The sequence below is a fragment of the Acanthochromis polyacanthus genome, chromosome 23, assembly GCF_021347895.1.
Source record: "Acanthochromis polyacanthus isolate Apoly-LR-REF ecotype Palm Island chromosome 23, KAUST_Apoly_ChrSc, whole genome shotgun sequence".
NCBI lineage: Eukaryota > Metazoa > Chordata > Actinopteri > Pomacentridae > Acanthochromis > Acanthochromis polyacanthus.
Window position 1 is genome coordinate 616,103 of NC_067135.1, and position 19,887 is coordinate 635,989.

The 19,887-nt window shown below is 37.9% G+C and overlaps 2 protein-coding genes across 2 annotated transcripts in view; both read right to left on the bottom strand.

Annotated features, from left to right (window-relative positions):
- Nucleotides 1–633: 633 nt before the first annotated feature.
- Nucleotides 634–19,887, bottom strand: part of LOC110972336 (CST complex subunit CTC1-like) — a 33,463-nt gene continuing 14,209 nt past the window's right edge. The window contains 5 exon segments of the mRNA XM_051943871.1: nucleotides 634–871; nucleotides 1,179–1,299; nucleotides 2,148–2,236; nucleotides 2,239–2,303; nucleotides 2,680–2,729. Coding sequence (XP_051799831.1) covers nucleotides 786–871; nucleotides 1,179–1,299; nucleotides 2,148–2,236; nucleotides 2,239–2,303; nucleotides 2,680–2,729 — 411 coding nt within the window. The 3' untranslated portion in view covers nucleotides 634–785.
- LOC127532323 (uncharacterized) lies at nucleotides 3,246–14,102 on the bottom strand. Its single transcript, XM_051943870.1, has 21 exons — nucleotides 13,332–14,102; nucleotides 13,241–13,300; nucleotides 12,910–13,179; nucleotides 12,215–12,454; nucleotides 11,553–11,642; nucleotides 11,341–11,430; nucleotides 11,192–11,251; nucleotides 10,980–11,039; nucleotides 10,342–10,493; nucleotides 10,162–10,252; nucleotides 8,092–8,213; nucleotides 7,913–8,002; nucleotides 7,612–7,793; nucleotides 7,255–7,314; nucleotides 7,015–7,164; nucleotides 6,894–6,955; nucleotides 6,182–6,271; nucleotides 5,970–5,999; nucleotides 4,867–5,078; nucleotides 3,497–3,586; nucleotides 3,246–3,263 (listed from the first exon to the last, which is right to left on the bottom strand). Exons 1-6 carry the CDS (start codon nucleotides 13,537–13,539, stop codon nucleotides 11,363–11,365), a joined length of 936 nt encoding a protein of 311 aa, XP_051799830.1. The 5' UTR covers nucleotides 13,540–14,102; the 3' UTR covers nucleotides 3,246–3,263; nucleotides 3,497–3,586; nucleotides 4,867–5,078; nucleotides 5,970–5,999; nucleotides 6,182–6,271; nucleotides 6,894–6,955; nucleotides 7,015–7,164; nucleotides 7,255–7,314; nucleotides 7,612–7,793; nucleotides 7,913–8,002; nucleotides 8,092–8,213; nucleotides 10,162–10,252; nucleotides 10,342–10,493; nucleotides 10,980–11,039; nucleotides 11,192–11,251; nucleotides 11,341–11,362.

A 19,887-nucleotide genomic window follows, 5' to 3' on the forward strand; every position in this document is an offset into this window, starting at 1 on the left:
ATGGATCTCCAGCTACTAGAAGATGTTCCTCCATGCTGAATGGATCTCCATCTACTAGAAGATGTTCCTCCATGCTGAATGGATCTCCAGCTACTAGAAGATGTTCCTCCATGCTGAATGGATCTCCAGCTACTAGAAGATGTTCCTCCATGCTGAATGGATCTCCATCTACTAGAAGATGTTCCTCCATGCTGAATGGATCTCCATCTACTAGAAGATGTTCCTCCATGCTGAATGGATCTCCAGCTACTAGAAGATGTTCCTCCATGCTGAATGGATCTCCAGCTACTTGCTGCTCTGTTCTCTGTTTGTGCTGCATTTTTTTAAATTTAAGTTTTCATCATCTTGGTGATCTTTAAAGATAAAAGTCATGAAGCTGCTCTGGTTCTCAGCTGATTCCTCAGAAAGTAGAACCATTCCTTCAGATCCCGTTAATGAGCTAACAATGATATTAGCTGTTAGCTGTCTGGCTATATATTAGCTCCTCACACAGACTGGCTAAGCTCTTAGCCTGCTAACTGTAGCATTAGCATTAGCCTGCTAGCCGTAGCATTAGCATTAGCTTGCTAGCCGTGGCATTAACATTAGCATTAGCCTGCTAATGGAAACAGAGTGGAACAAAGAGAACATTCCTCAGATCCTTCAGAACATCAGTTTACTGCAGACCAATACCTAATCAATGACACAGATCAGAAACAGGACTGGGTACACTGCTTCAGCTGGGTCAACGATAAGGGGCGGGGCTTAGACACAGGTGTTGCCATGACAACAGGCAGTAGACTGGATCAGTGCAGGTGTAGACAGGTGAGCTGCAGAGGGCGGAGCAACGTGGTGACGAAGTCTCTGTCTGCTCGACTGAACCTCCTGACCTCTGGAACAACAACAAACAAACATATAAATAAACATATAAACACACAAAACACACAAATAAACATATAAACACACAAACAAATACACAAATAAACACACTAATAAACAATTAAATACACAAATAGACAATCAAACAAACACCAATAAATAAAGAAATAAACATATAAACACATATATAAACACAAACAGACAATAGCTTAAACACAAAAATCTCTAACCCTGTCTATGTGTGTCATTGTGTTACTGTGTCTGTTGTTAGTATGTGTGTTGTGTTAGAGTGTGTGTGTGTGTGTGTGTGTGTGTGTTACCTTCTGTTCTAAGGTAGGTGTGCTTCCTGCAGGTGAGGGAAATCGGCCGACAGACAACATCACTGCTGCACGCACACATCAGGAAGTTAAAGAGAGACTCATCAGAGTCACCGTCACACACCTGAGAGAGACGGGTAGATAAATACATCTGAGAGACAGACAGGTAGATGTATACACCTGAGAGAGAGACAGACAGGTAGATGTACACTGACAGTCATTAAAAACTTTGAGACCATATTTTCCAACATAATTTTATTTTGAAGCCCAAAACCGGATTTTCTTCATATGAATCATTTGTTTAGCATATTGGCATACAGAAACAAAAATCTAAAGTTTCAAGAATGATTTCAAAATAAAGAATTTGACAAAAGAAAACGGCACCTGCCAAACACAAAGTCACAACAGTCAATACCGAGTATGGCCTCCATCTGCTTGGATGCAGGCAGCAATCCGTCGGCGCATGCTTTGGACCAGGTTTCTGATTGTGGGTTGGGAACAGCCCATACGCCTGGATACATCACTGTAGCTCAAAGCGGCCTCCACCATACCCAGTGCCCGGAGACGTTGTTCATGTGATAGACGCGGCATGATGCTGTTCACTGGACTAACAATGGTGGCCTTTTCTGGGCCTTTATATAGGCCTTCAAACCCATTCTCACATTGTGCAGATACTCACTGAGTATTGCTTGGTGTGTATTTGGTTCACTTTTGCAAAGTGACCAACCCATGTGCAATGAATCATGACAAAATGACAACTCATCATTATCTCAACTACCAGGGCACTAGATCATCAGTAAATCCACAATGAATCATTACAACCCCCCTACAAGTAGAATTCTGCCTACATTTATACCTCAAAGTTTCTACTGACTGTCAGTATATATAACTGAGAGAAAGACAGGTAGATGTATACACCTGAGAGAGACAGACAAGTAGATGTACACAACTGACACAGGCAATGGTACGTACCAAGCTCCGCCCCCGGGGATAGACTCTGATGTGACCTTTAACCCTGAGCGCTCTCTCAAGCCCCTCCCACTGAGAATCAGCCAATCCAGTAGAAGACGAACCAGCACACCTGAGAACCAGACGTGAGCCTCACCTGTCCCATCATCAATCACCAGCCTGATCAATACATGGAAAAAAATATAATCACCAGCCTGATCAATACATGAAAAAGAATATAATCACGGGTCTTGATCAATACATGAAGTAAATATAATCACTGGTCTGATCAATATGCACCAGACCGATATAAAGATTTCATTAACTAGTAACTAAAAACCAAATTACAGAGACTTCATTGATCAATAACTAATAATCACACTTTACTAATGAGTAAGTAATAATCAGACATCACTAATCAATAACTAATAATCAAACTTAACTAAAAATAACGAGACTTCAGCAAACAATAATAAATAACTAAATTCATAATCAATAACCACTAACCAAGATTAATCAATAACTGATAATCAGACAAACGTTTTTCTTACTTTGCTTGGACTGAAAGATGGATGAAGTGGAATGACACTGAAGAGAACAGCAAGACTGGAAGAGAGAAAATACTACAATTATACCTGTACCTGGAGTAATACTACACTTATACCATTGTACCTGTGAGTACTACTACAATATACCATGTCCTCGTGAGTAATACTACAAATATACCATGTACCTGTGAGTACCACAATATACCATGTACCTGTGAGTACTACTACAATATACCTGTACCTGTGAGTAATACTACAATATACCATGTACCTGTGAGTAATACTACAATATACCATGTACCTGTGAGTACTACAATATACCATGTACCTGTGAGTAATACTACAATATACCATGTACCTGTGAGTAATACTACAATATACCATGTACCTGTGAGTAATACTACAATATACCATGTACCTGTGAGTTCTACTACAATATACCATGTACCTGTGAGTAATACTACAATATATCCATGTACCTGTGAGTAATACTACAATATACCATGTACCTGTGAGTAATCTACAATATACAATGTACTGTGAGTAATACTACAATATACCATGTACCTGTGAGTAACAATATACCATGTACCTGTGAGTACTACTACAATATACCTGTACCTGTGAGTAATACTACAATATACCATGTACCTGTGAGTAATACTACAATATACCATGTACCTGTGAGTATACAATATACCATGTACCTGTGAGTAATACTACAATATACATGTACCTGTGAGTAATACTACAATATACCATGTACCTGTGAGTAATACTACAATATACCATGTACCTGTGAGTTCTACTACAATATACATGTACCTGTGAGTAATACTACAATATACCATGTACCTGTGAGTAATACTACAATATACCATGTACCTGTGAGTACTACTACAATATACCATGTACCTGTGAGTAATACTACAATATACCATGTACCTGTGAGTAATACTACAATATACATGTACCTGTGAGTAATACTACAATATACCATGTACCTGTGAGTAATACTACAATATACCATGTACCTGTGAGTAATACTACAATATACCATGTACCTGTGAGTAATACTACAATATACCATGTACCTGTGAGTAATACTACAATATACCATGTACCTGTGAGTAATACTACAATATACCATGTACTGTGAGTTCTAATTACAATATACCATGTACCTGTGAGTAATACTACAATATACCATGTACCTGTGAGTAATCTAACATATACCATGTACCTGTGAGTAATACTACAATATATACCATGTACTGTGAGTATACTACAATATACCATGTACCTGTGAGTTCTACTACAATATACCATGTACCTGTGAGTAATACTACAATATACCATGTACCTGTGAGTAATACTACAATATACCATGTACCTGTGAGTAATACTACAATATACCATGTACCTGTGAGTCTACTACAATATACCATGTACCTGTGAGTAATCTACAATATACCATGTACCTGTGAGTAATACTACAATATACCATGTACCTGTGAGTAATACTACAATATACCATGTACCTGTGAGTTCTATACAATATACCATGTACCTGTGAGTAATTACAATATACCATGTACCTGTGAGTAATACTACAATATACCATGTACCTGTGAGTTACTATACAATATACCATGTACCTGTGAGTAATACTACAATATACCATGTACCTGTGAGTAATACTACAATATACCATGTACCTGTGAGTAATACTACAATATACCATGTACCTGTGAGTTCTACTACAATATACCATGTACCTGTGAGTAATACTACAATATACCATGTACCTGTGAGTAATACTACAATATACCATGTACCTGTGAGTAATACTACAATATACCATGTACCTGTGAGTATACTACAATATACCATGTACCTGTGAGTAATACTACAATATACCATGTACCTGTGAGTATACTACAATATACCATGTACCTGTGAGTACTACTACAATATACCATGTACCTGTGAGTAATACTACAATATACCATGTACCTGTGAGTAATACTACAATATACCATGTACCTGTGAGTACTACTACAATATACCATGTACCTGTGAGTAATACTACAATATACCATGTACCTGTGAGTAATACTACAATATACCATGTACCTGTGAGTATACTACAATATACCATGTACCTGTGAGTTCTACTACAATATACCATGTACCTGTGAGTAATACTACAATATACCATGTACCTGTGAGTAATACTACAATATACCATGTACCTGTGAGTAATACTACAATATACCATGTACCTGTGAGTACTACTACAATATACCATGTACCTGTGAGTAATACTACAATATATACCATGTACCTGTGAGTAATACTACAATATACCATGTACCTGTGAGTAATACTACAATATACCATGTACCTGTGAGTTCTACTACAATTACCATGTACCTGTGAGTAATACTACAATATACCATGTACCTGTGAGTAATACTACAATATACCATGTACCTGTGAGTAATACTACATATACCATGTACCTGTGAGTTCTATTACAATATACCATGTACCTGTGAGTAATACTACAATATACCATGTACCTGTGAGTAATACTACAATATACCATGTACCTGTGAGTAATACTACAATATACCATGTACCTGTGAGTACTATACAATATACCATGTACCTGTGAGTAATTACTACAATACACCATGTACCTGTGAGTAATACTACAATATATACCATGTACCTGTGAGTACACTACAATATACCATGTACCTGTGAGTACTACTACAATATACCATGTACCTGTGAGTTATACAATATACCATGTACCTGTGAGTTCTCTACAATATACCATGTACCTGTGAGTAATACTACAATATACCATGTACCTGTGAGTACTACTACAATATACCATGTACCTGTGAGTAATACTACAATATACCATGTACCTGTGAGTAATACTACAATATATACCATGTACCTGTGAGTACTACAATATACCATGTACCTGTGAGTACTACTACAATATACCATGTACCTGTGAGTTCTATACAATAACCATGTACCTGTGAGTTCTACTACAATATACCATGTACCTGTGAGTATACTACAATATACCATGTACCTGTGAGTACTACTACAATATACCATGTACCTGTGAGTAATACTACAATATACCATGTACCTGTGAGTACTACTACAATATACCATGTACCTGTGAGTACTACTACAATATACCATGTACCTGTGAGTACTACTACAATATACCATGTACCTGTGAGTACTACTACAATATACCATGTACCTGTGAGTTCTACTACAATATACCATGTACCTGTGAGTACTACTACAATATACCATGTACCTGTGAGTACTACTACAATATATACCATGTACTGTGAGTACCACTACAATATACCATGTACCTGTGAGTAATACTACAATATATACCATGTACTGTGAGTACCACTACAATATACCATGTACCTGTGAGTACTACTACAATATACCATGTACCTGTGAGTACTACTACAATATACCATGTACCTGTGAGTTCTACTACAATATACCATGTACCTGTGAGTAATACTACAATATACCATGTACCTGTGAGTACTACTACAATATACCATGTACCTGTGAGTAATACTACAATACACCATGTACCTGTGAGTAATACTACAATATATACCATGTACCTGTGAGTACTACAATATACCATGTACCTGTGAGTACTACTACAATATACCATGTACCTGTGAGTACTACTACAATATACCATGTACCTGTGAGTTCTACTACAATATACCATGTACCTGTGAGTACTACTACAATATACCATGTACTGTGAGTACCACTACAATATACCATGTACCTGTGAGTACTACTACAATATACCATGTACCTGTGAGTACTACTACAATATACCATGTACCTGAGTACTACTACAATATACCATGTACCTGTGAGTACTACTACAATATACCATGTACCTGTGAGTACTACTACAATATACCATGTACCTGTGAGTAATACTACAATATACCATGTACCTGTGAGTACTACTACAATATACCATGTACCTGTGAGTACTACTACAATATACCATGTACCTGTGAGTACTACTAAATATACCATGTACCTGTGAGTACTACTACAATATACCATGTACCTGTGAGTACTATACAATATACCATGTACCTGTGAGTTACTACAATATACCATGTACCTGTGAGTACTACTACAATATATACCATGTACCTGTGAGTACCACTACAATATACCATGTACCTGTGAGTACTACTACAATATATACCATGTACTGTGAGTACACTACATATACCATGTACCTGTGAGTACTACTACAATATACCATGTACCTGTGAGTACTACTACAATATACCATGTACCTGTGAGTAATACTACAATATACCATGTACCTGTGAGTAATACTACAATATACCATGTACCTGTGAGTAATACTACAATATACCATGTACCTGTGAGTAATACTACAATATACCATGTACCTGTGAGTTCTATACAATATACCATGTACCTGTGAGTAATACTACAATATATACATGTACCTGTGAGTAATACTACAATATACCATGTACCTGTGAGTTCTACTACAATATACCATGTACCTGTGAGTAATACTACAATATATACATGTACCTGTGAGTAATACTACAATATACCATGTACCTGTGAGTATACTACAATATACCATGTACCTGTGAGTTCTATTACAATATACATGTACCTGTGAGTAATACTACAATATACCATGTACCTGTGAGTAATACTACAATATACCATGTACCTGTGAGTTCTATACAATATACCATGTACCTGTGAGTAATACTACAATATACCATGTACCTGTGAGTAATACTACAATATACCATGTACCTGTGAGTACTATACAATATACCATGTACCTGTGAGTAATACTACAATATATACCATGTACCTGTGAGTAATACTACAATATACCATGTACCTGTGAGTAATACTACAATATACCATGTACCTGTGAGTAATACTACAATATACCATGTACCTGTGAGTAATACTACAATATACCATGTACCTGTGAGTACTACTACAATATACCATGTACCTGTGAGTAATACTACAATATACCATGTACCTGTGAGTAATACTACAATATACCATGTACCTGTGAGTAATACTACAATATACCATGTACCTGTGAGTACTATACAATATACCATGTACCTGTGAGTAATACTACAATATACCATGTACCTGTGAGTAATACTACAATATACCATGTACCTGTGAGTACTACTACAATATACCATGTACCTGTGAGTAATACTACAATATACCATGTACCTGTGAGTAATACTACAATATACCATGTACCTGTGAGTTCTATACAATATACCATGTACCTGTGAGTAATACTACAATATATACCATGTACCTGTGAGTAATACTACAATATACCATGTACCTGTGAGTAATACTACAATATACCATGTACCTGTGAGTTCTACTACAATATACCATGTACCTGTGAGTAATACTACAATATACCATGTACCTGTGAGTAATACTACAATATACCATGTACCTGTGAGTAATACTACATATACCATGTACCTGTGAGTCTACTACAATATACCATGTACCTGTGAGTTATACAATATACCATGTACCTGTGAGTAATACTACAATATACCATGTACCTGTGAGTAATACTACAATATACCATGTACCTGTGAGTTCTATACAATATACCATGTACCTGTGAGTAATACTACAATATACCATGTACCTGTGAGTAATACTACAATATACATGTACCTGTGAGTACTACTACAATATACCATGTACCTGTGAGTTCTACTACAATATACCATGTACCTGTGAGTAATACTACAATATACCATGTACCTGTGAGTAATACTACAATACATACCATGTACTGTGAGTACTACAATATACCATGTACCTGTGAGTACTACTACAATATACCATGTACCTGTGAGTTCTACTACAATATACCATGTACCTGTGAGTAATACTACAATATACCATGTACCTGTGAGTACTACTACAATATACCATGTACCTGTGAGTAATACTACAATACACCATGTACCTGTGAGTAATACTACAATATACCATGTACTGTGAGTACCACTACAATATACCATGTACCTGTGAGTACTATACAATATACCATGTACCTGTGAGTTCTACTACAATATACCATGTACCTGTGAGTAATACTACAATATACCATGTACCTGTGAGTACTATACAATATACCATGTACCTGTGAGTACTACTACAATATACCATGTACCTGTGAGTAATACTACAATATACCATGTACCTGTGAGTACTACTACAATATACCATGTACCTGTGAGTTCTATACATATACCATGTACCTGTGAGTTCTACTACATATACCATGTACCTGTGAGTACTACTACAATATATACCATGTACTGTGAGTACCACTACAATATACCATGTACCTGTGAGTACTACTACAATATACCATGTACCTGTCAGTACTACTACAATATACCATGTACCTGTGAGTACTACTACAATATACCATGTACCTGTGAGTACCACTACAATATACCATGTACCTGTGAGTACTACTACAATATACCATGTACCTGTCAGTACTACTACAATATACCATGTACCTGTGAGTACTACTACAATATACCATGTACCTGTGAGTACTACTACAATATACCATGTACCTGTGAGTACTACTACAATATACCATGTACCTGTGAGTACTACTACAATATACCATGTACCTTGAGTACTACTACAATATACCATGTACCTGTCAGTACTACTACAATATACCATGTACCCGTCAGGACTACTACAATATACCATGTACCTGTGAGTACTACTACAATATACCATGTACCTGTGAGTTCTACTACAATATACCATGTACCTGTGAGTCCTACTACAATATATACCATGTACTAGTGAGTACCACTAAAATATACCATATACCTGTGAGTACTACTACAATATACCATGTAACCTGTCAGTACTACTACAATATACCATGTACCTGTGAGTACTACTACAATTATACCATGTACCTGTGAGTAATACTACAATATACGATGCACCTGTGAGTAATACTACAATATACCATGTACCTGTCCAGTACTACTACAATATACCATTGTACCTGTCCAGTACTACTACAATATACCATGTACCTGTGAGTAATACTACAATATACCATGTACCTGTGAGTAATACTACAATATACGATGCACCTGTGAGTAATACTACAAATATACCATGTACCTGTGAGTAATACTACAATATACCATGTACCTGTGAGTTCTTATTACAATATACCATGTAACCTGTGAGTAATACTACAATATATACCATGTAACCTGTGAGTAATACTACAATATACCATGTACCTGTGAGTCTCTATACAATATACCATGTACCTGTGAGTAATACTACAATATATACATGTACCTGTGAGTAATACTACAATATACCATGTACCTGTGAGTGCTACTACAATATACCATGTACCTGTGAGTTCTATTACATATACCATGTACCTGTGAGTAATACTACAATATACCATGTACCTGTGAGTAATACTACAATATACCATGTACCTGTGAGTTCTATTACAATATACCATGTACCTGTGAGTAATACTACAATATACCATGTACCTGTGAGTAATACTACAATATACCATGTACCTGTGAGTTCTATTACAATATACCATGTACCTGTGAGTAATACTACAATATATACCATGTACCTGGTGAGTAATACTACAATATACCTGTACCTGTGAGTAATACTACAATATATACCATGTACCCTGTGAGTAATACTACAATATACCATGTACCTGTGAGTAATACTACAATATACCATGTACCTGTGAGTACTACTACAATATACCATGTAACCTGTGAGTAATACTACAATATACCATGTACCTGTGAGTAATACTACAATTTACCATGTACCTGTGAGTAATACTACAATATACCAAGTACCTGTGAGTTCTATTACAACATACCATGTACCTGTGAGTAATACTACAATATACCATTTACCTGTGAGTAATACTACAACACATACCATGTACCTGTGAGTACTACTACAATATACCTGTACCTGTGAGTAATACTACAATATACCATGTACCTGTGAGTAATACTACAATATACCATGTACCTGTGAGTTCTATTACAATATACCATGTACTGTGAGTAATACTACAATATATACCATGTACCTGTGAGTAATACTACAATATACCATGTACCTGTGAGTAATACTACAATATACCATGTACCTGTGAGTTCTACTACAATATACCATGTACCTGTGAGTAATACTACAATATAGACCATGTACCTGTGAGTAATACTACAATATACCATGTACCTGTGAGTAATACTACAATATACCATGTACCTGTGAGTGCTACTACAATATACCATGTACCTGTGAGTTCTATTACAATATACCATGTACCTGTGAGTAATACTACAATATACCATGTACCTGTGAGTAATACTACAATATACCATGTACCTGTGAGTTCTATTACAATATACCATGTACCTGTGAGTAATACTACATATACCATGTACCTGTGAGTAATACTACAATATATCATGTACCTGTGAGTACTACTACAATATACCATGTACCTGTGAGTTCTATTACAATATACCATGTACCTGTGAGTAATACTACAATACACCATGTACCTGTGAGTAATACTACAATATATACCATGTACTAGTGAGTACCACTACAATATACCATGTACCTGTGAGTACTACTACAATATACCATGTACCTGTGAGTTCTACTACAATATACCATGTACCTGTGAGTAATACTACAATATACCATGTACCTGTGAGTACTACTACAATATACCATGTACCTGTGAGTAATACTACAATACACCATGTACCTGTGAGTAATACTACAATATATACCATGTACTAGTGAGTACCACTACAATATACCATATACCTGTGAGTACTATTACAATATACCATGTACCTGTGAGTTCTACTACAATATACCATGTACCTGTGAGTAATACTACAATATACCATGTACCTGTGAGTACTACTACAATATACCATGTACCTGTGAGTACTACTACAATATACCTGTACCTGTGAGTAATACTACAATATACCATGTACCTGTGAGTACTACTACAATATACATGTACCTGTGAGTTCTATTACGATATACCATGTACCTGTGAGTTCTACTACAATATACCATGTACCTGTGAGTACTACTACAATATATACCATGTACTAGTGAGTACCACTACAATATACCATATACCTGTGAGTACTACTACAATATACCATGTACCTGTCAGTACTACTACAATATACCATGTACCTGTCAGTACCACTACAATATACCATGTACCTGTCAGTACTACTACAATATACCATGTACCTGTCAGTACTACTACAATATACCATGTACCTGTGAGTACCACTACAATATACCATGTACCTGTGAGTACTACTACAATATACCATGTACCTGTGAGTACTACTACAATATACCATGTACTTGTCAGTACTACTACAATATACCATGTACCTGTCAGTACTACTACAATATACCATGTACCCGTCAGGACTACTACAATATACCATGTACCTGTGAGTACTACTACAATATACCATGTACCTGTGAGTTCTACTACAATATACCATGTACCTGTGAGTCCTACTACAATATATACCATGTACTAGTGAGTACCACTAAAATATACCATATACCTGTGAGTACTACTACAATATACCATGTACCTGTCAGTACTACTACAATATACCATGTACCTGTGAGTACTACTACAATATACCATGTACCTGTGAGTAATACTACAATATACGATGCACCTGTGAAGTAATACTTACAATATACCATGTACCTGTGAGTACTACTACAATATACCATGTACCTGTCAGTACTACTACAATATACCATGTACCTGTCATTACTACTACAATATACCATGTACCTGTGAGTAATACTACAGTATATACATGTACCTGTGAGTAATACTACAATATACCATGTACCTGTGAGTTCTACTACAATATACCATGTACCTGTGAGTATTACTGCAATATACCATATATCTGTGAGTTCTCCTGCAATATACCATGTACCTGTGAGTAATACTACAATATACCATGTACCTGTGAGTACTACTACAATATACCATGTACCTGTGAGTACCACTACAATATACCATGTACCTGTGAGTACTACTACAATATACCATGTACCTGTGAGTACTACTACAATATACCATGTACCTGTGAGTACTACTACAATATACCATGTACCTGTGAGTACCACTACAATATACCATGTACCTGTGAGTACCACTACAATATACCATGTACCTGTGAGTAATACTACAATATACCATGTACCTGTGAGTACTACTACAATATACCATGTACCCTGTGAGTACCACTACAATATACCATGTACCTGTGAGTACTACTACAATATACCATGTACCTGTGAGTAATACTACAATATACCATGTACCTGTGGAGTACTACTACAATATACCATGTACCTGTGAGTAATACTACAATATACCATGTACCTGTGAGTACCACTACAATATACCATGTACCTGTGAGTAATACTACAATATACCATGTACCTGTGAGTAATACTACAATATACCATGTACCTGTGAGTACTATTACAATATACCATGTACCTGTGAGTACTACTACAATATACCATGTACCTGTGAGTAATACTACAATATATACCATGTACTAGTGAGTAATATTCTAATATATACCATGTACCTTTATGTACACTTTGTAATGTCTTATTGTGACTTATTGTCTTTTTATTAGGGTCCGAGCACCGAGGTGCCGAGGACAGGCGGTGCAAGGGCACCGGCTGTCCAAGGCACCAACGGTGCCGTAGGACCCTATTGGAACCCTACGGTTTATTAGGGTCCGAGCACCAACGGTGCCGAAGGACCCTATTGGAACCTTAGGGTTTTTATTATTATTATTATTCTGCCAAAACAACTGCATTTTTCAGGTCCTGAACATGCTCGAAAAGTCATGTAAATTTTCACACACATCAGAACTGGCGAAAAATTTCATATTTTTTAGGGCATGTGGAGGTGTGTCACAAAATGGCTCCATAGCGCCCCCTACAAAATTTTAAAAAGTGGTATTAGGCCAACTCGGAGGGAATTTGGCCGAGAGCTAAAAATTTGGGAGGCATATGCAGCACATCAGGAAACACAAAAAAGTCAATCACAGCCATGCTCTACACCCAACAGGAAGTGCGCCATCATGCGTTAACTGTACAAAATCTATGATGAACTCCTCCTAGGGGAAAGTCTGAGCGATCTGAAATTTTGCCAGTACATACAGCAGACCTTCCTGAGAAAAAGTTATCAAAATTTTCCTCCATAGTTAAAGGGTGTGGTCGTGGCGGCCTGTCGAAATTTGATCCTTCGCCATGAAACAGGAAATGCTGTCTAACTCTCCTGAACATGCTCCGATCTGAATGAAACTTTACATGTATGATCACAGACCTGCCTCGATGACATCCATACAGCAAGATTCATTCACAGTCACAGCGCCACCTTGTGGTATCAAGAATTTGACATTTTTTAGACTTTCATGTACTATTCTTAGCCTGTTGCTCAGATTCACCTCAGATGTTGTGACATAAGCCTGAACACACTGATGATGAAGCACAGAAAAAATGGTGACGTGTGATGAAAAGGCGTGTCTGTGGCGGGAAGGCAAAGTTTGATGTTTGGCCATGAAAATTGAAGTGTTCATATCTCAGCTGCAAAGGATCCTATCTGCCCCAAACTTCATGTGCTGGACACCAGAACCAGTTTGAGGACATCCACACTGAAAAATGTAGAAAAGTCATAGCGCCACCTCTTGGTAACCAGCAGTTTAGAAATTACATTTGCACACATCATTGCTCCAAACTTTGTCATATCATTCTGAAAATTGGTCAGCTAATTCTTCACCCCCAGACAATACCACAGTGTGAAGATTTTGATATTTGATGAAATGCTGTTGCCGTGGCAACGCGTTGTTTTTGTGACAAACAAAGTACTTTTTGACAGGCTTAGAATGTTCAACAGCTCACCAAAATTTACACACACATCACAGTCGTCTCAAGGAATAACACTGTATGCATCTCTGCAGGGCATGTGCTATAGCGCCCCCTGCAGTATGTTTAATAAACAGCCCCCGCAGCATGTTTCACCGACATCCACAAAATTTGGGAGGCCTATAGAGCACACCAGGACACACCAAAAAGCCTCTTGGAGCCATCCCCTAAACTCAACAGGAAGTCCGCCATTTTGAATTAAGTGGATAAAATTTCTGTATTTTTTTCATTTTTGAGAGCGAACTCCTCCTCGGGGTTAAGGTCTCGAGAGCTGAAATTTTGCCAGGATATACAACACGATGTTATGATCAAAAGTTATTAAAAGATTCTTGCAGAGTCAAAGGGTGTGGACATGGCGACCTCCAGAATTTTGATGGTTCGCCATGAAACATCAAGTGCTACCTAACTATCCTCTGCATGCTCCAATCTACCTCAGACCTCACATGATTAAACACAGTCCTGTCCTGATCACATTTATTGGCCAAAATACATTCACAGTATGTACCATAGCGCCCCCTAAAAGAATTTAAAAAATAGCCTCCACACAGACTTTCACCTATGACTATGAAATTTGGCATGCATATGTAGCACATCAGTGCAAACAAAAAAGTTTCTTGGACTCCTTCTCTAAACCCAACAGGAAGTCGGCCATTTTGAATTAAATGTCCAATTTTTGGTGTTTTTGGTCATTTTCAACAATTGATTTCTCACAGGCAATAACTCCAAAACACCTGAATTTGGGAAAATACATAAGAAACGCCTTCAGGTTGCATATTTGTGAAAATTGTTCACATAACTCAAAGGGCATGGCCATGGCGGCCAACTGAACTTTAATGTTACGCCATGAAGCAGGACGTCTTGTGTAAATCCCCTGTACATGCTGTAATCTCCCTCAAACTTTACATGTTTGATCAGAGTCCAGTCCTGATGAGTTTCATAGACCACTATACAGTCACAGACATAGTGCCACCTGGTGGATGGACACAAAGTGCTGCAAAAATAGTCTGTACATGCTCCAATCTGTCTGAAATTTGACCTGAGTGCTCAGAATCCAGTCCTCGTTACATCCATGAGCCTAAATACACTTTGTCGCAGCACTGCCTGGCGGACATGCTTGGGGTCGCCGACCAGCAAGGATGCGAGGACCCGTTCAATGCTGCTCGCAGCTTTAATTATTATTATTATTATTATTATTATTATTATTATTATTATTATTTGTCTCTCAGAACAACTGCATTTTTGAGGGCCTAAACATGCTCAAAAAGTCATGAAAATTTGCACACACATCAGAACTGGCGAAAAATTTCATATTTTGTAGGGCATGTGGAGGTGTGTGCAAAAATGGCTCCATAGCGCCCCCTACAAAATTTTAAAAAGTGGTATTAGGCCAACTCAGAGGGAGTTTGGTCGAGAGCAACAAAATTTGGGAGGCATATGCAGCACATCAGGAAACACAAAAAAGTCAATCACAGCCATGCTCTACACCCAACAGGAAGTGCGCCATCATGCGTTAACTGTACAAAATCTATGATGAACTCCTCCTCGGGGAAAAGTCTGAGCGATCTGAAATTTTGCCAGTACATACAGCAGACCTTCCTGAGAAAAAGTTATCAAAATCTTCCTCCATAGTTAAAGGGTGTGGTCGTGGCGGCCTGTCGAAATTTGATCCTTCGCCATGAAACAGGAAATGCTATCTAACTCTCCTGAACATGCTCCGATCTGAATGAAACTTTACATGTATGATCACAGACCTGCCTCGATGACATCCATGCAGCAAGATTCATTCACAGTCACAGCGCCACCTTGTGGTATCAAGAATTTGACATTTTTTTGACTTTCATGTACTATTCTTAGCCTGTTGCTCAGATTCACCTCAGATGTTGTGACATAAGCCTGAACACATTGATGATGAAGCACAGAAAAAATGGTGACGTGTGATGAAAAGGCGTGTCTGTGGCGGGACGGCAAAGTTTGATGTTTCGCCATGAAAATTGAAGTGTTCATATCTCAGCTGCAAAGGATCCTATCTGCCCCAAACTTCATGTGCTGGACACCAGAACCAGTTTGAGGACATCCACACTGAAAAATTTAGAAAAAGTCATAGCGCCACCTATTGGTGACAAGCAGTTTAGAAATTACATTTGCACACACCATTGCTCCAAACTTTGTCATATCATTCTGAAAATTGGTCAGCTAATTCTTCACCCCCAGACAATACCACAGTGTGAAGATTTTGATATTTGATGAAATGCTGTTGCTGTGGCAACGCGTTGTTTTTGTGACAAACAAAGTACTTTTTGACAGGCTTAGAATGTTCAACAGCTCACCAAAATTTACACACACATCACAGTCGTCTCAAGGAATAACACTGTATGCATCTCTACAGGGCATGTGCTATAGCGCCACCTGCAGTATGTTTAATAAACAGCCCCGGCAGCATGTTTCACCTACATCCACAAAATTTGGGAGGCCTATAGAGCACACCAGGACACACAAAAAAGCCTCTTGGAGCCATCCCCTAAACTCAACAGGAAGTCCGCCATTTTGAATTAAGTGGATAAAATTTCTGTATTTTTTTCATTTTTGAGAGCGAACTCCTCCTCGGGGTTAAGGTCTAAAGAGCTGAAATTTTGCCAGGATATACAACACGATGTTATGATCAAAAGTTATCAAAGGATTCTTGCAGAGTCAAAGGGTGTGGACATGGCGACCTCCAGAATTTTGATGGTTCGCCATGAAACATCAAGTGCTGCCTAACTATCCTCTGCATGCGCCAATCTACCTCAGACCTCACATGATTAAACACAGTCCTGTCCTGATCACATTTATAGGCCAAAATACATTCACAGCATCTACCATAGCGCCCCCTAAAAGAATTTTAAAAATGGCCTCCACACAGACTTTCACCTATGACTATGAAATTTGGCATGCATATGTAGCACATCAGTGCAAGCAAAAAAGTCTCTTGGAGTCATTCTCTAAACACAAAAGAAAGTCAGCCATTTGGAATTAAATGTCAGATTTTTGGTGTTTTTGGTCATTTTCAACAATTCATTTGTCACTGGCAATAACTCCAAATCACCTGAATTTGGGAAAATATATAAGAAACGCCTTCAGGTTGCATATTTGCGAAAATTGTTCACAAAACTCAAAGGGCATGGCCATGGCGGCCAACTGAACTTTAATGTTACGCCATGAAGCAGGACGTCTTGTGTAAATCCCCTGTGCATGCTGTAATCTACCTCAAACTTTACATGTTTGATCAGAGTCCAGTCCTGATGAGTTTCATAGACCACTATACAGTCACAGACATAGTGCCACCTGGTGGATGGACACAAAGTGCTGCAAAAATAGTCTGTACATGCTCCAATCTGTCTGAAATTTGACCTGAGTGCTCAGAATCCAGTCCTCGTTACATCCATGAGCCTAAATACACTTTGTCGCAGCATTGCCTGGTGGACATGCTTGGGGTCGCCGACCAGCAAGGATGCGAGGACCCGTTCAACGCTGCTCGCAGCTTTAATTATTATTATTATTTGTCTCTCAGAACAATTGCATTTTTGAGGGCCTAAACATGCTCAAAAACTCATCAAAATTTGTACACACATCAGGACTGGTGAAAAATTTCATATTTTAAAGGAATTGTAGAGGTGTGTGGCAAAATGGCTCCATAGCGCCCCCTACACTTTCCCACGCCCATCATGTTTCACCTACAGCTACCAAATTTGGTACACATATGCAGCACATCAGACTGAACAAAAAAGTCAGTGACAGCCATATTCCAAACCCAACAGGAAGTGAGCTATTTTAAGTTGAATGTGAGATTTTGCCCATTTTTCATTTTTTTCCAGAGCGAACTCCTCCCAGGGGGAAACTCCAATTCGCCTCAAATTCAACCAGTACATACAGGAGGCCTTAATGAGCAAAAGTTATCAAAATCTTTTTCAAAAGTCAAAGGGCGTGTCCGTGGCGGTCTGTGGAATTTTGATCCTTCGCCATGAAATTTCAAGTTGTGTGTAAATGCCCTGAACATGCTCCAATCTGCCTGAAACTTTATATGCATGATCAGATTCCTGCCCTGATCACATCCATATGATGAAATCCATTCACAGTCAGAGCGCCACCTGCTGGCAACAGAAAATGTCATTTTTTACACTTTGATGTATTATTCTTTGTCTCTTGCTCAGATTCACCTCAAATGTGGTGAAATAAACCTTAACATGTTGATGATTATTCACAGTGAAAATGGTGATGTGTCATAAAAAGGTGTGTCTGTGGCGGCACGGCGAATTTAGATGTCTCGCCATGACGACTAAAATGTTTATATCTCAGCAAATCCTAATCGTATCTGCCCCAAACTTCATGTGCTGGACACCATTCCCAGTGTGAGGTCATCCACGGTGAAAATTTTGGAAAAAGTCATAGCGCCACCTATTGGTAACAAGAAGTTTAGAAATTACATTTGCACACACCATTGCTCCAAACTTTTTCATATCATTCTGAAAATTGGTCAGCTGATTCTTCACCCCCAGACAATACCACAGTGTGAAGATTTTGATATTTGATGAAATGCTGTTGCCATGGCAACGCGTTGTTTTTGTGACAAACAAAGTACTTTTTGACAGGCTTAGAATGCTCAACAGCTCACCAAAATTTATACACACATCACTGTCGTCTCCAGGAATAAGAATGTATACATCTCCACAGGGCATGTGCTATTGCGCCCCCTACAGTATGTTTAATAAACAGCCCCGGCAGCACGTTTCACCTACATCCTCAAAATTTGGGAGACACATAGAGCACATCAGAACGCACAAAAAAGCCTCTTGGAGCCATCCCCTAAACCCAACAGGAAGTCCGTCATTTTGAATTAAGTGGACAAATTTTCTCTATTTTTTTCATTTTTGAGAGCGAACTCCTCCTCGGGGTTAAGGTCTAGAGAGCTGAAATTTTGCCAGGATATA